The sequence below is a fragment of the Mobula hypostoma genome, chromosome 5, assembly GCF_963921235.1.
Source record: "Mobula hypostoma chromosome 5, sMobHyp1.1, whole genome shotgun sequence".
Classification (NCBI taxonomy): domain Eukaryota; kingdom Metazoa; phylum Chordata; class Chondrichthyes; order Myliobatiformes; family Myliobatidae; genus Mobula; species Mobula hypostoma.
Genome location: NC_086101.1, coordinates 79,726,668 through 79,750,798, shown reverse-complemented (window position 1 = coordinate 79,750,798; position 24,131 = coordinate 79,726,668). Strand labels below are relative to the sequence as shown.

Genomic DNA, 24,131 nt, shown 5'->3' with positions numbered 1-24,131 from the left:
GATGCAAATAATGGTGCTTTTCATAGTGCCTCTTGGATGTAACTTCAGTTCGCACTTCATTTACAGAGGTTTTAATAACTTTGATTTGAGCATTATGGGGTAGAAATGTTTTTTACTATATGGAAATTTTAATATGGCAAACTCCCTTTATCAGGTAAGTTCAATAATCAGAAATATCTACCAATATCAGTTTTGTCTTTTTGCAAAGGCATAGAATCTTTTGCTTCTTTTTTCTTCAAGTTGTGTTATAAGACCTCTTCTGGGTGGATGGAGGAAATAAGGATAGATGGTTGCTTCAGCTTCTCATTCATAGGCAGAACCACTTAACTGTTGAGTATTCCCTTAGATGTAAGACTACAACTAGCAAACCAAATGAGAATACTCCCTCTTTGGAATTTACACATATCGAATGTGTGCCTCATCCTTGGTATTAACAACGTGGATAAAATGATGGAGACATGTAGGACAATCAGAGGTTTGAGAATAGTAGTAGGAGATTCAATTTCCCCAGTATTAACTGGCATTACCTCAGCATGAAAGGACTGAGTAGTATGTTTATAACAGTATGTTTAAAGGGTATCCATGAGAACTTTTTGAGCCAGTGTTACTTGAAGAGGCACTATTGGATCTAATATTTAAAGCATATAGCCAAGGAAATGGATGGAATGTTGATTGGTGAGTGTTCTGACAAAAGTAACAATAATTTTAAATTTCAAGATGATGATTGAAATGGATGAGGAAGGCTAGATCAGAATTTAAGGTCATGAACTGGGGAAAGGCTGATTTCAATATTGCAAGCTCGGGCCTGACAAAAATGCACTAGGGTCAGCTAATTGCTCTTAAGCCACATCCAACAAATCCAACAAGAGTGAGAGTTCAGAGCTTGAGGTGTTACCATAAGTGTGATTGGCAAGGACCAGAAGTCTAAGGAATAGTAGGTGTGGAGTGATGCTGGTGTTTGGGAGGAAAAAAGCAAGCATATGGAAATATTTGAGGCATAACATTATTGAGTAAACGTAGTAAGGAACTAGTTAAAAAGAAATTGGGAAGGCAAAGAGAAATTGACTGGCAGATAAGATTAAGGAAAATCCCAAAGCAAATAATCATGTAAGTGTGGCTCCATGAGGGACCACAAGAACGATCTGTCACAGAGCCAGAGATCACAAATGAAGTCTTTATTATGAGTGTAGTTTGACAATTTAGGATGGTGGAGAGTAAAAAATATTTTTTATTATAAATGTGTTATTAGATGTCTTAGATTTAAAAATTAGATCTGATGAAATGTATCCAAGCTGCTATGGAAAGCAGAGACAGATTTTTAAATCCTTGCTGCACTTGAGGTACCAGAGAGCTGGAAAGCAACAAATGTGGCAAAAGGAAATAGACAAGTTGAGATTGTTGTCATAAGCAGAAGACAGGTACAGTAGCATCACAAAACGTAAATTCATATAAGCAGTATTCATATAAACATTATACAATTTTTGCAAGAAAATGCAATTTGAACAAAATAAAAACAAAGTCAATTTTTGGTGCAAAGTGGTCCTTGTGTTGCCAAACTGTAGTAATTTGGGTTTTGCCAATTCCTTCAAGAATCAAATAGTTGAAGGGAATTACCTGTACAGTACTAGAACCTGGTGGTGTGAGACATCAGGTTTTTCTATTTCTTACTCAATGGTAGTTGTGAAAAGATGGCATGGCTTGGATGGTGGGGTATTTTTGATAGATGTTCCCTTCTTGAGGCAGCGCTTCCTGTAGATGGTGCAGAATAATGTGTCCGTGATATACTTATTGGACTTTTTGCTTTCCTGAGCATTTGAGTTGCTGTAGCAGACTGATGCAACCAGTCAGAATACGTTCAACGGTACATCTGTGAAAGATTGTTAAGAGCGATGACAATCCGAATCTTCTTAACCTCTTACGGAAGTAAAGACTCTAGTGCACTTTCCTTATGATTGCATCTCTGTGCAAGGCCCAGGACTGGTCATCTGATATGGAACAGCCAGGAATCTAAAGCTGCTGACCATCCACTGCTGATCTCCCCAATTTAGATTGGTGTATGTTGATCCCTTCCCTTCCTAAAATCAACAATCAAATCTTCAGTTTTGATGGCATTGAATGAGAGGTTGTTTTTGCAGAACCAATCGACTATCTCACTCCAGTAAGCTGATTCATTACCACCTGTGATTTGTCCGACAACAGTATTATCATCAACAAATTTGAAGACTGCATTGGAGCTGTGTGTAATAGTGACCAAGGGGCTAAGCACACAGGCCTGATTTGCACCTGTTTTGAAGGTCGGTGAGGGATAATTGTGTTGAATGCTGAGCTGTAGTGAACAACCAGCAGCCTGACCTATGAATTCCTATTTCCTTGATGGTCCAGAGCAGGGAGAAGACACAGAGAAATCATGTCTGCTGTTGACCTGTTGTGGTGGTGGGCAAATGTGAGACAGACATTGATTTGTGCTCTAACCAACCTCTTTTTTTTAAAAAAAAGTTCAAAATACATTTATTGTCAAAGTATGCATGTATGCTATATATACAACCATGAGAGTCATTGCTTTGCAAACTGCCACAAAACAAAGAAACCCTATGGAACCTGTTTTTTTTAAAATAGTCTATCAAACACCCAATGTGCAGAAAAAAAATAAGTAGTGCCAACAATAAAAGTAAGGAAATAACTTTCAGAACTGACGTTCACAGAAGTGAGTCTACAGCCACGAAGCCAGTCATCACTGAAGCCAATCCAGGTGCCTGTTAGTTGTAGGCTATAGTCTCAGTTCAGCACAGAGACAAGTAAATCTCACAGAGCAGCGAGCTGAACACTGACCCATCCTTTGCCTCCAGCCAGCATCCTGATCTTTACAATCTGGCCAGGTGCTTAAATCGTGCAAACCTTGTTGTTCCTCGCTCTCAATCCTGGGCCCTGCCACTTTGATATACCCTTGGACCCAGTGCTTAAATTGATCAAACCTCTAGTCTTTCTTTGTTCTTGGGCCCAGGCTCCACCGTCATGACTCTGCATCACCTCACCTCTCCTCAGTTCTGCTACACCAAATTGTCTCTAAAAGTCTGCTCCAGCGATGGCCAAACATTGGATCAATTGTCGCTCTCATGTCCAAGCCTTGCCGCCTCAATTCAGCCCGTACGTGCTGCATCACAACCATCCTACACCTTCAAGACCAGTTCACACTGCAAAAATGCCAGGTCATACAGGCGGTTCAACAGCTCAGCTCCAAAAGGGAAGTTGCAGGCTATCGATTACAGTGATCATATCCAAGAAAAAGTGTGATTAATACAGTAATTCGAAGGGTCTCGACCTGAAACGTCGACTGTACCTCTTCCTAAGGATGCTGCCTGGCCTGCTGCATTCACCAGCAACTTTGATGTGTGTTGCTTGAATTTCTAGCATCTGCAGAATTCCTCGTGTTTACAGTAATTTTTTTGTTTTGTTTGCTACCAGCAAGTGGTTGATGTGCTTCACCAGGACCATCTTAAACCGGAAGGTTTTAAAGCACCTCTTGGGAAATGAGCCTGACTAGGTGCTGATGATTCAGTACTTACAGTTCAGGTATTAAAATGGTTATGAATACGGATAAGTCTGAACATGGAGGGAGCATTAAGATGGGTTATGGCAAATTGTGGCATCTCACTTCCAGCACGTCTCTTAATGTAGTAAACAAACAAGGAAACTTCGAATTTCAATGCCTTTAGTTTCAAATTAACATGAATGTAATTTCAATCATTGAGCTGCAGGATGCAGACGATGCTGAGCTTTGTGCATGCTTGCAGGCTGAATTTCATTTACATAATACTGAAACACATGAGAGAATGAATATTGTATTAAATACAAGACAACACAGAATCTGCACCAGCTTCCTCATCCTTAAACAAGAAAGATCATAGGCAAGAGGTTAGTAAATGTGGATTTCATCCCAAATCTTGGAAATCGTATTTCACCATTGGCAAGATTCACAGAATTCACCACTGTGTCCAGTGTGCCAGCACTTTCTTCGGTCATCTGAGCTGCAGGTACCTCGAATGTTCTCAGAACCTCGTGGGGAAATAATTATACCATGCCCATTGACTTGTATCCTGTGATCACTCAAAATATTGAAGTGTCTGGAAGACAGGTTGTAAAGTTTATTCAGGAATATATGAAGTGTAGAAACTCCCAACTCTCTGCACCATCTGCGTGAGCTTTTGCAGATTTTGCGTAATACATAATGGCTACATAGGTGGAGTCGGCCTAGCAAGAAGAACCAGCCATTCTGAGAAACAGTTGACGTGGTTAATACAATCAAGCTACCTATGGAAACCTCAGATTCAGAAATGTATGGTGCACCACTGGGAAAACTGTGCGCTGGTTAGTTTTGATATGATTATGTGTGTTTGGCATCATTTTCTTCTCCAAAATATTTGGATATGCTTTGTCATATAACGAAGTGCTAGTTTAATCTAGGTTTGAATTGTGCATTTTGGTTTGTGGATTTGATAACATTGTCAACAGTGCTGTTGCTATGGATGCTTCATGATGGTAAGATTAAAACCTGCATATTTTTCTTGTAGTGCAACTTGTAGGAAATTACTAGGGAAAACAGAATGTATATTTTTATTTACTAAGTGTCACAAAGGCATTGTCAGTCTGTTTGTGAGTGACCTTTCTATTTTCAAAGGAGTAAATGGTATTAGAAAATTCTACACTTTTTCTAAAAGGTAAGGAGCTCTTTTCTCTTTTACAAGGGAAACCATTTAAGATGATTCTGGAACAATTCTTTTTGAAGTGAAAATAGAGTATCTTGGGAAAAAAAATAAGCAGTCCAAGGTCTTCTATATGTACCTGTTAGGCTGTGTTGGATTCTCATTTATTCAAATTTCAGAGTGATTAAGTATAGAGCATGTATATACATTTCAATTGTTAGGTTAATATTTAGAATTAGGTGATGTTATCCATAAGATTGGAAGTACAAGATGCAGAATATTGATTGGTCATTTGCTTGTATTATGGGCTGTTTGAGAAAGGATGTAGCATGAATAATTAATAACTTCTCAGACAGCTTGGTAACAACTGATCCTGAATCACTTGGGGTTACAATTATTTTTTTCAGAATCTAGAATTCTAAATTCTAACTTTGCCAGGTGTGACTTGAATGTGCAAACTACTCAGTACTTCAGATGTTCTGTTCTACTTTTAGTTTTGTCTGCAGTGATCTCTTTTTTTGGTGCTGTAAAATAATGTCAAATGTTTTGCAGTAAGTTTATGTAATATCATTATAGTTGTTTCCCAGAGAGTCCAGGATCTTGTGTTCTTTTTGGAATAGTGTATTCAAATTTTTTCTTCTTTCATTACATAATTCATAGAGAGAATTGATACTGTACAATTGTAGACCCAGTATTTGGGTCTTTTATTTCTCACTCTGTTCCAAGCAAAAAGCAAATGCAAGTGGATTCTGAGGGATGATGTAAGCTGTAGAAAGGTGCAGATTAAGGAAGGATAGGTAATCTTGGATTTGTTAAAGGTGGCTGAAGTGATTGTGGAGACATTACTAATGATCTTTCAAGAATCACTAGATTTTGGAATGGTTCCAGAAGACTGCAAGATTGCAAATGTCACTCCACGCTTCAAGAAGGGAGAGAAGCAGACGAAAAGAAAACGAGGCCAGTTAGTCTGACCTCAGTGGTTGGGAAGATGTTGGAGTTGATTGTTAAGGATGAGGTCTCAGGGTACTTGGAGGCACATGATAAAATAGGCCGCAGTCAACATGGTTTTCTCAAGGGAAAATCTTGCCTGACAAATCTGTTGGAATTCTTTGAAGGAATAACAAGCAGGATAGGCAAAGGAGAATTGGTTAATGTTGTATACTTAGATTTTCTGAAGGCCTTTGACAAGGTGCCACACATGAGGCTGATTAACAAGCTATGAGCCCATGGTATGGCAGGAAATACTCTAGCATGGATAAAGTAGTGGCTGATTGGCAGGAAGCAAAGAGTAGGAATAAAGGGAGCCTTTTCTGGTTGGCTGCAGTGACTAGGGGCGTTCCACAGGTGTCTGTGTTGGGAGCGATTCTTTTTATGTTATATGTCAAATATTTGGATAATGGAATTGGTGGCTTGGGTACAAAGTTTGCAGACAATATGAAGGTAGGTGGTGAAGCAGCTAGTTTTGAGGAAATAGGTTACAGAAGGACTTGGACAGATTCAGAGAATGGGCAAAGAAGTGGCAGATGGAGTGCAGTGTCAGGAAGTGTATGTTCATGCACTTTGGTAGAAGAAATGAAAGTGTAGACTATTTCTGAGTGGTGAGAAAATGCGAAAAACTGAGATGCAAAGGGACTTGGGAGTCCTTGAGGAGGATTCCCTAAAGGTTAATTTGTAGGTTGAGTCTGTGGTGAGGAAGGCAAATGTGATGTTGGCATTCATTTCAAAAGGACTAGAATATAAATGCAAGGATGTAATGTTGAAACTTTATAAAGCACTGGTGGGGCTTCACTTCAAGTATTGTGAGCAAGTTTGGACCCCTTAGAAAAGATGTGCTGAAACTGAAGACGGTTCAAAGGAGGTTCACGAAAATGATTCCAGGATTGAATGGCTTGCCATATCAAGCGCATTTGATGGCTCTGGCCTGTATTCACTAGAACTCAGAAGAATAAGGGGTGACCTAATTGAAACTTAACGAATGGAGAAAGGCCTCGATAAGGTGTGGAGAACAAGTCTTTATGTATATTTAAGGCAGAGGTTGATAGATTTTTGATTGGTCAGGGCATGAGGGATACAGGGGGAAGGCAGGAGATTGGGGCTGAGAGGAACATTGGATCAGGCATGAAAAAGTGGCAGAGCAGACTCAATGGGCCAAATGGCATTATTCAGCTCTTGTGGTCTTATGGAATACTTACGACCTTCCACAGATGTGCATTGTTACATCTTGCATCACTGGATGGTACAGAAACTGCACTGTGTTGGACAGGAAGGCTTTATAATGGGTAGTTAGAACTGCCCAATGCATCACCAGCAGAAGCCTACTGCCATCAATATGATGAAGAACCTCACTCACCCTGCTCATGGACTGTTTGTCCGACACCCATCAGGAGGAAGGCTGTGTAACATCCACATTAGGACCACCTGACTTAAAAACAGTTGCTTTCCCCAAGCAGTAAAGCTAATCAACACCCCTCCAATCAATCCATGTACCTGTCCAAATTCTCTTCGATGTTAAAATCTGCCCCGTATCCACCACTTGCATTGGCAGCTTGCTCCACACTCTCACCATCCTCTGACTTTAGAAGATGCCCCTCATGTTCCTCATTAACATTTGATCTTTCACCCAAAGCTGGTATTCATGGATTATTGATTATTGTTCATTTACAATCAATAAAAATGTATGAATTCCTCAATTGATTACTATTAGGTGCTAATACACAGTTTTGTAGTACTATAGTAATATTGGTAATGTTCTAATTTGTTCTGTATTTAATATACATATATAATTTGTTAATGATCTGTTTCTATGAAACTTCGGCTAATTGGGCCAAAATGTACTGGTCCCGACATGTCCTAATTAATCGGAATTATGTGTGTCTTTTATTTCTGAGTAGTTTTGAATCTAATTTATTCTAGTGCTGAGAGCTCTTGAAAGTAATCAAATCATTAGAATTTTCTTTGTGAGCATGGCTATGATGTAAATTGCATCCCACAAAACCCTTAATTATTTTCTCTTTTCTCCACAGCAACATTAAATCCCTTTACAACAAGGCAGCCACTCTTCAATACTTTGCTTTATTCACTAGTGCCCATTATGGGATTTGCTGTGGTTGTGTTGTTCTCTTTCTGGATGTACAGGCATCACAAGTTGGCATATCCACCAGTACTTGTACCAACACAGGTATGGTTCCAAACTTATTTGTTTAATATTTATATTTTTGCATGCTCTGATTGAAAGAGGCTGTAAGTATACCTTAAGTAATTTTATGCATTAGTGCAACTGACTTGAATTGGTGTCTGATTAAATTATCTATCAGCAATTCTTGTGTATATCTTCCGTCACTAACAGAGACAGAAATCAATGGCATGCTGAATTGCTTTTCAAATTCCCGATCAGATACTTTGAAGTGCATTTCTGCACTAGAATTAATATTCTTGAAATCAATGCCCAAACCCATTTTGAATTTCTGTTCTGTAATATGTAGTCTTTTGCTTTCTTTTGACCATTCTTTACTGTAGCTGTAATGAGGGTTGAGAGCTATTTAAGGATATAGATGCAAATTAACATGAAGTTGAGGTCATAAGTTTATTGCACTGTAAACCTAGGTCAGAGTGCCAAATGGCTACTCTGTCTAGTATTACTGCATGTACCTTCATTATTATCATATCATCATCATCATCATCGTCGTCAGCCGTGTCATATGACATGGGTGATCGTGGTTTTATCCATGACCATGACTGTTCTTGGCAATTTTTTTCTATTGAAGTGGTTTGCCATTGCATTCTTCTGGGCAGCGCCACAAGACGCGTGACTGCCTCTCCCCCCCCAACCATTATCGAACTCTTCAGAGATTGTCTGCCTGGCATCAGTGGTCACATAAGCAGGACCTGTAATGTGCACCAGCTGTTCATACGATCATCCACCACCTGCTCCCATAGCTTCACATGACCCTGATCGTGGGGGCTAAGCAAGTGTTGCACCTTGGGTGACCTGCAGGCCGGCAGAGGGAACGAGTACCTTTGGTGGAAAATGCTGAAAAACATGAGGTTAGGTAGCGTGTAGAACATAGAATAGGGGTGGGTGGGTGTGTGTGTGTAACATGTGATGAAGAGTCCTTAAAAGAGAGTCCAAAGGCTCTGGGAACAGTTCAGTGATGAGGGTAAGTACAGTTCAGTGAAGTTAACCCCACTAATTAAGAGCCTGATGGTTGAGGTGTAATAACTTCCTGAACCTGGTGGTGTGGTTCCTGTGTTGTCTTCCTGGTGGCAGCAGTGAGAGGAGAGCATGACCTGGGTGGTGGGGGTCCTTGATAATGGATGTTGCTTTCCTGCAGCAACGCTCTGTATAGATGTGCTTAATGGTGGGGAGGGTTTTACCAGTGCTAGACCGCACCATATCCACTACTTTTTGTAGCATTTTCTATTTAAGGGCATTGGTGGTTTCTATAGCAAGCCGTGATGCAATCAGTCAATATACTCTTCACCACACATCTATAGAGATTTGTCAAAGTATTAGATGTCATGCCAAATTTTCACAAACTTCTAAGGAAGTAGAGGTGCTGCCATGCTTTCTTCGTAATTGTACTTAACACACTGGGTCAATGACAGATCCTCTGAAACAAAAACACCAAGGAATTTAAAGTTGCTGACCCTCTCCACCCCAATTCTCTGGATTAAGACTTGCTTATGGACCTTCAGTTTCTTCCTCCTGAAATCAATAATCAGATCTTTTGGTCTTGCTGAAATTGAAAATCTGGCTGAGTGGTGCCAGACTCAATCTCCCTCCTATTTGCTGATTCGTCACCACCTTTGATTTGGCCAATGACAGTGGTGTCGTCAGCAAACATAAGTACGGGATTGGGGCTGTGCTTAGCCTCACAGTCATAAGTATAATGCAAGTAGAGCAGGGGGCTAAGCACACAGCCTTGTGGTGTACCTGTGTTGATGGAGATTATATAACCAATGCAACTGACTGGGGTCTGCAAGTGGGAAATCAAGGATCCAATTGCAGAAGGAAGTACTGAGACCAAGGTTTTGCAGCTTATTGATTAGTTCTGAGGGATGATAGTATTGAATGCCAAGCTGAAGAGCATCCTGATGTATGCATTTTTGCTGTCCAGATTTTCCAGGGTTGAGTGAAGAGCAAATGAAATAGCATCTGCTGTAGACCTGTTATGATGGTAGGCAAATTGGAGTGGATCCAAGTCACTTCTTAGGCAGGATTTGATATGTTTCATCATCCACCTCTCAAAGCACTTCATCGCAGTGGATGTAAGTGCTACTGGACGATAGTCATTGAGATTGGTTACCACGTTCTTCTTGGGCACCAGTATAATTGAAGCCTGCTTGAAGCAGGTAGGTTCCTCAAACTGCCGAAGCAAGAGGTTTAACATATCAGTGAACACTCCTGCCAGTTGATCAGCACAGGTATCCCATCTGGGCGGGATGCTTTCCATGGATTCACCCTCATGAAGGATACACTCATATTCTCCTCAGATACTGAAATCAGGGTCATCAAGGGCTGTGGGAGTTCATGTTTCAACAGTTAAAGTGAGCATTGAGGTCATCTGATAGCAAAGCCTTGTTGTCACCTTTGTCACTTGATTTTACTTTATAAGAAGTGATAGCATTCAAGCCCCGCCACAACTATTGAGTTTCCTTCAGTAATTCAAGTTTAGTCCAGAGTTTATGCCTGCAAGATATCTTTACACAGATCGTATCTGAATGACTTAAATCTTGCGTGGTCACCAGACCTGAATGCCACTAATCTGGTTTTCAGTAAATTGTGGATCTTATGATTTATCGAGGGCTTTTGGTTGAGGAAAGCACCGAATGATTTTTGTGGCAATACATTCATCCACGACTGTTTGTATAAAGACCATGACAACTGTAGTGTATTCATTCAGATCCTCTGAGCCCTTGAACACGCCCCAGTCTACCATCTTGAAGCAATCCCATTGCCGCTTCTCTGCCTCGCACGAGCACCTCTTTGTTGTTCTAATCAAAGTACCTTTCCTCTTTATGCGGGTATGCGGGTAGGAGAAGGACAGCCTAATGATCAGATTTCTGAAATGTGGTCTGAGCATTAGGGCATGGAATGGTTGGCATTCCTTAATGTAATATAGCATGTTATAACGTGTTAGAACCCCTGGTGCTGCAGGTTGTATGAAAATGGTATATAGGCAGAGATTTCTTCAGACAAGCCTAATTGAAGTCCCCAACTATGATTTAAAATGTATTGGGGTGGACTGTTTTTTGTTTGGTGATGCCAAAGCTACAATCAGGATTACGGAGCAGAACTCTCTTGGTAAGTAGAATGGTTGGCACTTAATCATTAGATGTTTTTGAGGATGGGGGAACAGAAGCACAACAAAACCACCACATGCGAGCATCACGGAGAATTTATCATGAAACTCAGATGCCTCACCTCTTGTCCTCTTTGAAATAGCAGTTTGAGCCATCCTGTGTATTGAAAAGCTTTTGGATCTTGTCAGTGCATCTGGAGTGTTCATAGTAAGCCATGTCTCAGCAAAACACGAACTCAGCAATTTCTCATTTTCCTCTGATACAGCAATTTTACCCTTGTATTCTCCAGTGACTGTGCATTTGCTAACAAGATGCTGGGTAGAGGGTTCTCATTCCTCTGCATTTCATCCTGGCTTGGAATTCATCCCTCTTGCCTCTTTCAGCTGTGGTGATTACTTTCGTCGTCTTAAAGGTGTTATACCTGCAGGATTGAGAGTTAAGTCCACCGAATCCTTCTGAAGACTGTGAAATCAGTAGTTCAGTAAGACGTGTTAAAAGTACATTGCTTAAAGGGTAACTATATGCTGCAGATTGCGGTGAGATTAAATCAAAAGAATTATATTTAGAAGTTTTGTAAGCAGCCTGCAGCACATCGCTGTAGTTTACCGGCACTATCTTGACCACTCTATCTATGCCTCTTTTACACCTTCATCAAGTTGCCTCTCATCTTCCTTTGTTCCAAAGAACAAAGCCCTAGCTCACTCAACTCTTCTACATAAATTGTGTTCTCTAATCCAAGCAGCATCCTGATAAATCCAGTTTAAAACCCCTCTCTAAAGCTTCCACATCCTTCCTATAATGAAGTGACCAGAACTGAACACAATACTCCAAGTGTGGTCTAACCAGAGTTTTATAGAACTGCAACGTTAGCCTGCAGATCTTGAACTCAATCCCCTGAATAATGAAGGTCAGTACACCACATGTCTTCTTAGCATCCTATCAATTTGTGTGGCAGCTTGTGGGATCTATGGACTTGGACCCCAAGATCCTTCTGTTCCACTGCACTTCTAAAAATCCTTCCGTTAAACTTTGTATTTTGTCTTCAAGTGCGACCTTCCAAACTGTGTAACTTTGTCTATTTCTTGTAACCTATTTCAAACTTCTACACGATCCACAACTCCACTGACCTCTGTTTACTCTGCAGACTTACTAACCCACCCTTCCACTGCCTCATCCAAGGTCATTTACAAAAAGCACAGAGCAGGGGCCCGAGAACAGATAGCTGCAGACCACCACTATCTCCAAGCTGAATGTACACTCCATCTACTATGATCTTCTGCTTTCTGTGAGCTAGCCAGTTCTGAATCCACACTGCCAAGTTCCATGGATCCCATGTCTCATGACTGTCTGGATGAGCCTTCCATGGAGACATGGCAAGCGTCTTACTTACATCCATGTACACCACATCCACCACCCTACCTTCATTAATTTATTTTGTCACCTTTTAAAAGTCATAAATTTCATGAAGCATGATTTGCCCCTCCCAAAGACACACTGACTGTTTCTAATAAGACTCTGCTTTTCCAAATGCTAGTGAAATAATTTGGATGATGAGTTATAAGGAACACAAATAAAGGATGGGAAGAGCTATGAAGTGAGGACATTTGGAGAAAGATCTGAATCAAAGAAACCATGTAGTCAAATACAGAACGATGGGAAATGCCCAGTACAAAATGCTGTGCTAATGTTCTGGAGGGAGAAGTGGGGAAGCAGACCCAAATTTGGTTCTGATTTTCACAGAGAAGGTGAGTTGCCTGATGTAGGTATCGAGTCCAGAAGGCTGCGATGTACGTAAATGATTGATAAGGTGCTGTTCCTCCAGTGCACATTGCACCTTGTTATTACAGTGTAGGAGACCAGAACACAGGAGTCGAAGTAGATCGGACAATTAAAGTGACAGGCAACAAGAAGCTCTGGGTCTTACAGTGCAGCTGCTATGCAAAGCACTCATCCATTCTGCTTTTTGTTTCTGTAATATTGTGTTCAGCAAATGTCATACACGATATGGGAAGAAGTAGAGGCAAATTACTGTTACCTGGAAGGATTATTTGGGTCTCCAGAAGGAAACTGTATCACCTAATGCTTTTTCATGGGCAAACACTGTGAGAAGGGGAATAGTTGATGGAGGTAGCAGGGCAAACCGAGGAATCTAAAAGAATGAAGACTTTGGAATGCTAGAGGGGAAGATGCATCTGGTAGTGGAATCTCACGGAATTGTTTGAATTTATATTAAAATGGTTAATGACCATTCTGCTGATCTCAAAAAAACTCTCATTAGTCAAAAGCTGAATTTATTTCTTCCCAAAATGTAGAGCAGAAAGGACATTTTTTTGGTAATAATAGGTTGTCTGGCACAGGTAAACATTAATGTGTTCATATACTAGACCTACATATTCATCATTTTTCTTGTCTTTTAACTCTTGTTTGCTCCTTTATGGGATCTGTGCCATGTAAATCGTAATTATGGTACTTGTGCCACTAAAAAGCAAAGACAGCAGAACTGATACTGATTCATTTAAAAATTGGAAATGGAGATCCGAATTTCAACTTAAATTTGAATAGTAGGTTTTTTTGGCAGTTCTAAAAGAAAGTTCTATCAATGTTTTGTTGGAAGCTTTTGAAATGGATGGATAAAATGTGATCTTAAAATGATAGATGCTTTTGTGTTTACCTTGTGTGAAATTCCCAGAATGTGGTCACTAATATGCAAATTAAGATTAACATTGTAAGGTGTTACTGCCATCTGCTGTTCATAAGGGTATATTTATTTGACTTAGACCACAGACCATAAAACATAGAAGCAGAATTAGGCCATTCAGCCCATTGAGTCTGCTTCACCATTCCATCAAGGCTAATCCTGGATTCCACTCAATCCCATACACCTGCTTTCTCGCCATAACCTTTGATGCCCTAATCAATCAGGAAAACTATCAATTTTTGCTTTAAATATACCTATGGACTTGGCCTGCACAGCTGTCTGTGACAGAGCATACCACAGATTCACTACTCTCTGGCTAAATAAGTTCCTCCTTACCTATGTTCTAAAGGGTCACCCTCAATTTTGATGCTGTGCCCTCTAGTTCTGACACCCCCACCATAGGAAACATCCTGTACACATCCACCTTATCTAGGCCTTTCATCATTCAGCAGGTTTCAGTGAGATCACCCCGCACCCCCACCACCACATTCTTCTAAATTCCAGTGAGTCCAGGCCCAAAACTGCTAAACGTTCCTCGTATGCTAACTCCTTTATTGCTGGAATCACCTCGTGAACCTCATCTGTCAAATGATAGCACATCCTTTTTGCGATATAGAGCCCAAAACTATTGACAGTACTCCAAGTGCGGCCTGACCAGTGTCTTATAAAGCCTCAGCATTATCTCCTTGTTTTTATATGCTATTCCCCTCGAAATGAATGGCAACATTATGTTTGCCTTCTTGATCACAGACTAAACCTATAAATTAACCTTCTGGGAGTCTTGCATGAGAATTCCGAAGTCCCTCTGCATCTCTGATGTTTGAATTTTCTCTCCATTTAGATAACAGCCTGTACTTTTGTTCCTTTTACCAAAATACGTTGTCATACATTTCCCAATATTGTATTCCATCTGCCGATATTTTGCCCATTCTTCCAATTTTTCTAAGTCCTTCTGCTATCACATTGCTTCCTCAGCACTACTGACCCTTCCACTTATCTTCGTATCATCTGCAAACATTGCCATAGAGCTATCAATTCCACTTTCTAAATCACAACAATGTGAAAAGTAGCAGTCCCAATACTGACCTCAGAGGAACACCAGTAGTCACCAGCATCCAGCCAGAAAAGGCCCCTTTTATTCCCACTTGCTGCCTTCTACCTGTCAGCCATTCTGCTGTCCATGCCAGTATAGAACATAGAATAGTACAACACAGTACACGCCCTTCGGCCCACATTGTTGTGCTGACCCTGAAACACTGCCTCCTATATAACTCCCCCCCCCCACCTTAAATTCCTCCATATACCTGTCTAGTAGTCTCTTAAATTTCACTCATGTATCTGCCTCCACCACTGACTCAGGCAGTGCATTCCATGCACCAACCACTCCCTGAGTAAGAAAACCTTCCTCTAATATGCCCCTTGAACTTCCCACCCCTTACCTTAAAGGCATGTCCCCTTGTGTTGAGCAGTGGTGCCCTGGGGAAGAGGCGCTGGCTATCCACGCTATCTATTCCTCTTAATATCTTGTATACCTCTATCATGTCTCCTCTCATCCTCCTTCTCTCCAAAGAGTAAAGCCCTAGCTCTCTTAATCTCTGATCATAATCCATAATCTCTAAACCAGGCAGCATCCTGGTAAATCTCCTCTGTACCCTTTCCAATGCTTCCACATCCTTCCTATAGTCAGATGACCAGAACTAGACACAGTACTCCAAGTGTGGCCTAACCAGAGTTTTATAGAGCCACATCATTACCTCGCAACTTTTAAACTCTATTCCTTGACTTATGAATGCTGACACCCCATAAGCTTTCTTAACTACCCTATCTACCTGTGAGGCAACTTTCAGGGATCTATGGCCATGTACCCCCAGATCCCTCTGCTCCTCCACACTACCAAGTATCCTGCCATTTACTTTGTACTCTGCCTTGGAGTTTGTCTTCCAAAGTGTACCACCTCACACTTCTCCGGGTTGAACTCCGTCTGCCACTTCTCAGCCCACCTCTGCAACCTATCAATGTCTATGTCTCTCTGCAGTCTTTGACAATCCTCTACACTAACTACAACACCACCAACCTTTGTGTCGTCTGCAAACTTGCCAACCCACCCTTCTATCCCTACATCCAGGTCGTTAATAAAAATCACGAAAAGTAGAGGTCCCAGAACAGATCCTTGTGGGACACCACTAGTCACAACCCTCCAATCTGAATGTACTCCCTCCACCACGACCCTCTGCCTTCTGCAGGCAAGCCCATTCTGATCCTCCTGGCCAAACTTCCCTGGATCCCATGTCTTCTGACTTTCTGAATAAGCCTACCGTGTGGAACCTTGTCAAATGCCTTACTAAAATCCATGTAGATCACAACCACTGCACTACCCTCATCTATATCAGCGGTCTCCAACCACCGGGCCGCAGAGCATGCGCTACCGGGCCGCGAGGAAGCGATATGATTTGGTCAGCTGCACCTCATTCCCTGTCACGGCCACTGATCAGCCATTACGCATGCGAGGTCATGACCCGCACGTCATCCGTGTCAGAGCGGGAAGGCGATGAACTCCTCGAGCTTGCAAATGACGACGGGCTGAAAAGTATGTTTGACATCACATCTCCGTCGGCATTTTGGATCAAAGTCAAGGCTGAATATCCTGAGATAGCCACGAAAGCACTGAAAACGTTGCTTTCATTTCCAACATTTTTCTGCTAAGCGGAGTTTTCTGCAATGAATGCAACAAAAACTATATTGCGGAATAGACTGGACATAAGGCACACCCTTCGAGTATCGATGTCTCCCATCACCCCTCGATAGGACGGTGTTGTTGCAGGGAAACAAGCCCAGGACTTCCACTGATTCAGCGATATTGGTGTGTTGCAATAATTTTATATATTCATACGGGGAAAATATGTGCTGTGCGTTCAATATCCAAATATTACTTAAAATGTTATGATGCTATTGACTTATAAGTGACCTATATAACCATATAACAATTACAGCATGGAAACGGACGATCTCTGCCCTTCTAGTCCGTGCCGAACGCTACTCTCACCTAGTCCCGCCGACCTGCACTCAGCCCATAACCCTCCATTCCTTTCCTGTCCATATACCTATTCAATTTTTCTTTAATGATAATATCGAACCTGCCTCTACCACTTCTACTGGAAGTTCATTCAACACTTCAAGCTCCCCTGATAATTGACTTATCACTGTACTCATGCGAGGAAAATATGCGCTGTGTGTTTAATATTAAATTCGTTAGATAAACCCTTTTAGAAACAAAATTGGGTGTATTACCTACTTATCACCTATATTCCGGTAGTGACTAACACCCACTCCCACGAACAGAATCGCCAAAAAGGACTTGCTTGGGGTGGGGGGGGGGAAATCGGCAGGTCACGACGCGCATGCGCATTTGTGCCCGCGCAAGGTTTCATGGTCATTGTAGTCTTTTGGGTAAACAACACATTTGACTGCTACTCTTGTTCGTTGGCAACCCTACCCCGCCCCCGGTCGGCCGGTCCGCAAGAATATTGTCAATATTAAACCGGTCTGCAGTGCAAAAAAGGTTGGGGACCCCTGATCTGTATGCCTGGTCACCTCCTCAAAAAACTCTTATCAGGCTTGTTAGACACGATCTGCCCTTCACAAAGCCATGCTGACTGTCCCTGATCAGACCATGATTTTCTAAATGCCCATAGATCCTATCTCTAAGAATCTTTTCCAGCAGCTTTCCCACCACAGACGTAAGGCTCACTGGTCTATAATTACCCAGACTATCCCTACTACCTTTTTTGAACAAAGGGACAACATTCACCTCCCTCCAATCCTCCAGTACCATTCCTGTGGACAACGAGGACATAAAGATCCTAGCCAGAGGCTCAGCAGTCTCTTCCCTCGCCTCGTGGAGCAGCCTGGGGAATATTCCATGAGGCCCCGGGGACTTATCTGTCCTAATGTATTTTAACAACTCCAACACCTCCTCTCCCTTAATATCAACATGCTCCAGAACATCAACCTCACTCATATTGTCCTCACCATCAAGTTCCCTCTCATTGGTGAATACCGAAGAGAAGTATTCAATGAGGACCTATGACCTGACCCGGTTCATTACCTAATACTAGATCTAGTATGGCATTCCTCCTAGTCGGCCTGTCAACATACTGTGACAGGAATCCATCCTGGACCCACTTAACAAACTCTGCCCCATCCAAGCCCTTGGAACTAATCAGGTGCCAATCAATATTAGGGAAGTTAAAGTCACGCATGATAACAACCCTGTTATTTTTGCACCTTTGCAAAATCTGCCTCCCAGTCTGCTCCTCTGTGTCTCTGCTGCTACCGGGGGGGGGGGGGGCGCCTATGGAATACTCCCAATAGAGTAATTGCTCCCTTCCTGTTCCTGACTTCTACCCATACTGACTCACAAGAGGATCCTACTACATTACCCACCCTTTCTGTAGCTGTAATAGCAGACATCCCACCCTGCAAAAACTCATTTCAGTGAGATAGCACCATCAATTTGCGGGAGACTCCCGGAACTTCCGGGAGAGATGGGGTGTCTGCAATTGAGTAGCTCCTTAGCTGCTAGCCAGCTAGTTTAAATAACGTTAGCTATGCTAATGAACGAATGACACCTGTTAAACTCACCTCAACATGTCTTTTACAGTCTTAACCCACCGTGGGCAATAGAAAAGTCACTGTTGCAAACAGTGCAGCGAGCAACACTGTCATTATTTTTGATCCCTATTAGGCAGGGGTACACTTTAGGGTAGTCTGGGGTGACGTACGTTTTATATTTTCTTTTCTTGGAACACTCTGCCATGGCGCGCGCGCTCTCGCTCTCTCGTGGTCGCTCTTGTGCGCTCTCTCACTCTCTCCCTCTCTCTTGCGCTCTCAAAAAAATTGGTTTCCAGGACATTGTATATAATTTGCTGGCATCAGGGAGCCGCTATTAATATGCGGGAGACTCCCAGAACTTCCGGGAGAGGTTGGATGTCTGTAATAGTATCCCTGACCAGTAATGCCACCCCTCCTCCCCTTTTACCCCCCTCTCTATCCCTTTTAAAACACTGAAATCCAGGAATATTCAGAATTGGTTCCTGCCCTGGTGCCAGCCAAGTCTCTGTAATAGCCACTACATCATAATTCCATGTATGTATCCAAGCTCTCAGTTCATCACCTTTGTTCCTGATGCTTCTTGCAGTGAAGTACACGCACTTTAGCCCTTCTACCTTCCTACCTTTACACCCTTTATTCTGCTTCTCTTTCCTCAAAGCCCCTCTGTATGTTAGATCTGGCTTTACTCCATGCACTTCTTTCACTGCTCTATCGCTCCGGATCCCGAGTTTAAACCCTCCCAAGCCATGCTAGCAAATCTACCTGCAAGGATATTGCTCCCCCTTGAGTTCAGGTGCAACCCATCCAATCTGTACAGGTCCCAGCTTCCCCAGAAGAGATCCAAATGATCCAAAAATCTAAAACCCTGCCCCCTGCACCAACTCCTCAGCCACGCATTCAACTGCCATCTCTTCCAATTCTTACCCTCACTGTCATGTAGCACTGGCAGCAATCCTGAGAGCGCCACCGTTGAGGTCCTGTTCTTCAGCCTTCTGCCTAGTTCCTGAAACTCACACTTCAGGACCTCATCCCTCTTCCTGCCTCTTCCAACATGTATCCTTCCTGTAACACCATAGGATTTTATCTTCTTAAGCAGTCTCTTGTGGCACCTTATCAAGTGCCTTCTGAAAACCCAAGTAAATGACATCCACTTCCTCTCCTTTGTCCAACCTACACTTCCTCAAAGAACTCTAACAGATTTGTCAGGCAAGGTTTCCCTTTACAGAAACTGTGCTGACTTTCACTTATTTTATCATTGGTCTCCAAGTACCTCAAAACTTCATCCATAATAATGGACTCCAACATTTTCCCAACCACTGACGTTAGGCTAACTGACCTATAATTTCCTTTTGTCTTCCTCGCTTCTTACTGAGTGGAGTGATATTTGCAATTGTCCAGTCCTCTTAAACCGTGCCAGAATGAAGTGATTCTTGAAAGATCATAACCAATGCATCTGCTATCTCTTCAGCAACCTACAAACGTATTTCAGAACTCTAGGATGTAGTCCATCTGGTCCAGGTGACTTATCCAGCTCCGTGACCAAATCAGCCATGATATTGAACAGTAGAGCAGGCTTGACGAGCCATATGGCCTTCTACTCCTATTGCTCATGTTCTTATGTTCTTCAGCCCTTTGAGTTTGCCTTGCACTTTTTCCTTTGTAATAGGATGGCACTCAGTCCTGATCCCTGATGCTCACAGACCTCTGGCACACTGCTGGTGTCTTCCACAGTGGAGACTGATGCAAAGTACTTAATAAGTTCATCTGCCATTTCCTTTTTTCCCCATTACTATTTCACCAGTATCATTTTCCAGTGGTCCAATATCAACTGTCACCTCCCTTTTACTCTTTATATAATTGAAAACACTTCTGGTATCCTGCTTTATATTATTGGCTAGTTTGCCCTTGTATTTCATCTTTAACCTTGTGGCTTTTTTTAGTTGCTTTTTGTTGGATTTTTAAAAACTTCCCAATCATCCAACTTCCCACTCCCTTTTGCTACATTACATGCTCTTTCCTTGGTTTTTATGCAGTCTTTAACTTCCCTTGTCAGCTATGGTTGCCTACCCCTACCATTTGAGAACTACTTCTGTGGGATATGACTATCCTGTGCATTGTAAATTATTCCCAGAAACTTCAGCCATCTCTGCTCTACTGTAATCCCCTTTATTCCATAGCGATACTAATACATCTGACTTGTGCTTCTCTCTCTTAAATTGCAGTATGAATTCAATTATATTATGATCAGTCTCGTAAGGGTCCCTTTACCTTAAGCCCCCAATAATATCTGGATTATTACACAACGCATAATCTAAATGGTTTTTCCCCAATTATGCTCAAGCACAAGCTGCTCTAAAAAGCCATCTCGTAGACATTTAACAAATTCCCTCTCTTGCGATCCGACACCAACCTGATTTTCCATTGCATATTGAAGTCTCCCATTACAATTGTGACATTACCCTTATTAAATGCCCTTTCCAGCTCCCTTTGCAATCTCAACCCCACATCTTGGCCGCTGTTTAGAGGCCTATATATGATTCCCAAAATGTTTTTTAACCTTACAGTTTCATAATTCCACCCACAAAGATTCGACATTCTCTGACCTTATGTCACCTCTTTCTAAGGATGTAGTTCCATCTCTTGCCAACAGAGGCACACCACTGTCTATGCCTTCCTGCCTGTCCTTTCGATACAAAATATATCCTTTGGCTTAAAGCTCACAACTTTGACCTTCTTTCAGCCACGACTCAGTGGTGCTCAGAACGCCATACCAACCAGTCTTCAATTGTGCCACAAGTTCAGCCACCTTATTCTGAATACAGGTCCACAATCCCTTATCCGAAATCCTTGGGGCCAGTTGCATTTCGGAATTCAGAATTTTTCCGATTTCAGACACCCCCCCTCCGATACCAAAAACACGTATGCTCAAGTCCCTTATTTAACCTGTCTCAGTGCGGTGGACTTTAGGAGGTGGCGGAGCTCCGGACCTGCGCACATCCTCCCCTATACTTTAAATCATCTCTAGGTTACTCATAATACCTAATACAATGTAAATGCTATGTAAATAGTTGTTATACTGTATTGTTTAGGGAATAATGACAAGAAAAAATTTATTTCCAACAAAAACATAAAAATATACAGCTTCAAACGAACCGAATCAAACACATGGTAAATGACTTATTGGAATAAATGTAGAACGTTGTTGTCACTATAAAACTTCAGCAACTTGTCTTTCTGTTTATTTAAATAGTATACAGTGGTAGTCCCGACACTATTTTCTTCAGTAAGACGCCGCACAGACACACCACGATCAAGCTTCTGCAATAACTCCACTTTCTGCATTATTGATAATGATAGATGCTTCCTTCTCTTTTTCTCACTGTAGCCCATAGGGGTATCTGCAGCTTTTTTTGACATTTTCACAGTGAAATTAAACACAAAGTCAACAGTGAACACAAAATATCAGCGAACAGCAAATGCACGTGTAACCAGTACGAGTGCTGAGCCAGAACTGACGTCTGGCGGCCTCTGCTAGTGCTGCCACGTCACACCTGAGTGTCGTCAGCTGTTGGCAAAAAAAACTTCGGTTTTCAAAGCTTTTTGGATTTCAGAACTTCGGATAAAGGAATGTGCACTTGTACTATGTATTTAAATACAGTACTTAAGTCTTGCATTCTTCGCCCTTTTGAATTTTGCCTCAGTGGTACAATTTAACTCTTTACTCTGTCTGCATTTGTACCCAATCATTGGCTTGTCCTTCCTTACATTCACATTACACCCATCATCTGCTTGTAAACCTGCTGGCTCATCCTCAGCTCTACCATACTGGTTCCCATCCCTCCCCCTATTACTTTTTTTAACCACTCCCAACAACTATGAAACCTGCCCAAAGGATATTGGTCCCCCTTGGATTCAAGTGCAACCCGTCCCTTTCGTACAGGTCATACCTGCCCCAGAAGTGGTCCCAATGATCCAAAAATCTGAATGCCTGCCCCTTACTCCAATTCTTCAGCCAGGCAGTTAAGTGCCACCTCATTCTATTGCTATCCTCATTGTCATGTGGCACAGACAACAATTCCAAGATTACTACCCTTGAGGTCTTGCTTCTCAACTTCCTTCCTAACTCCCTGTATTCTGTTTTCAAGACATCCTCCCTTTTTCTACCTATGTCTTTGGTAGCACTATGTACCACATCTTCTGGGTGCTCACCCTCCCTTTGCTTAGAACTACATTTGCAAAACAAGTTTATCATACAGTTTGGATTACTATGGGGTTTGGTTCTTTCCTTTAATTTGCAATGCCTCAATTTGCTTTAAAACAAAATCCTATATTATTTAATATTACCATAAAATTTTCTTCTGGCTAACTTTGTGTAACATTCGTCTAAAGTTGTTATAGCTTAGATTTTCCTCTTGGTTATTTTTTATACAATCAATTTGTATATGATTTGTGTTGAAGTGTTCATTTTTCAAATTAAATGTCATAGACTTTAATTTCAACTTAAGCTGCTAAATTGGACAGGATGAGCCATTTACCTTTAATACTAGACAGTGATCAACTACTGCCATTCCAAAGAAACCAATTTGTTTGCATACACATTTAGAGGATTTTTGTTGGTGTTATTCTATGAGTAGAAGATAGCTAGTGTGATTGGTGGAAGTAGTGATGGATTCTTAAATACATCTGGTATTTCTTCAGCATAGAGAAAAGGGCAAGGTTAGTACCATTAAGCATGGAAGGGGCATGGGTGATGCAAGGAAGGCACGACTTTGCTTGAGTTTGGAGCCAGTCAGGATTACAAGGCTGCTGGGAAAAGTCATTGATGCATTACAGCATGGTAGGACTTCTCTTAAAAGTGAAATAGAAAGTAACAAAAACTTGAAATCTCACTTATAATTTTGCTTGTATCTTTTAAAATAAGGTGACTTTTTGATTGGGATCCGCCCTTGCCTTAGTTTACCGTCATAGAGCAAAGTACAACAGGCCCTTGGGCCATGCCCTGCCAAATTTAATGAAGCTGATCTGCTCTGCGTGTATATGATGTATATTCCTCCATATACAGTATTTACATAGATATAATTACATAAATATTTGTGGTTTCTACTAATATTGGGAAGATGAACCTGAAACCATGTATGAAAGAAATGATGTCCAATTCACATCATTCACAACCACACCTCCAGTTGTGCTATGATACGTTGGACAGTCTGTGTACATACTATGTAGATACTGCTTGGCATAAGCAAGCATCAAAGAAAGATCTAAAGTTTGATAAGACCATAAGGCATAGGAGGAGAGTTAAGACGTTCAGCCCATCGAGTCCACTTTAATTATACCCAATGACTTGGCCTCCACAGATGCCTGTGGCAATGAAGTCTACAGATTCACCACTCTCTGGCTAAAGAAATTCTTCTTCATTCTCTTCTAAAGGGACGTCCTTCTATTCTGAGGCTGTGCCTTCTGGTCTAAGATTCCCCCACTACAGGAAGCTTCCTCTCTATGGCCACTCTATCTAGGCTTTTCAGTATTTGATAGGTTTCAATGAGATTCCCATCCCAGGGGCTCCTACACTTACAAATCCTGTGCTTTCTCTGCCTGTTGTGTTTTGGTAATCCATTAAATAGGTGAGGTATGCCCTATTGGATACCGATGACACTTACATATATTTAAAGGATATTTGTAGCTGAATCAACACACATCAAAGTTGCTGGTGAACGCAGCAGGCCAAGCAGCATCTGTAGGAAGAGGTGCAGTCGACGTTTCAGGCCGAGACCCTTCGTCACGACTAACTGAAGGAAGAGTGAGTAAGGGATTTGAAA

General features: G+C 41.7%; 1 protein-coding gene across 2 annotated transcripts in view; it reads left to right on the top strand.

Annotated features, from left to right (window-relative positions):
• The window catches only part of LOC134346848 (activin receptor type-2A-like), a 150,377-nt gene that overhangs the window by 89,474 nt on the left and 36,772 nt on the right, over positions 1-24,131 (top strand). For both annotated transcript variants that reach the window (XM_063048599.1, XM_063048598.1), the window contains exon 4: positions 7,724-7,878. In XM_063048599.1, coding sequence (XP_062904669.1) covers positions 7,724-7,878 — 155 coding nt within the window. The remainder of the gene's footprint in view (positions 1-7,723; positions 7,879-24,131) is intronic.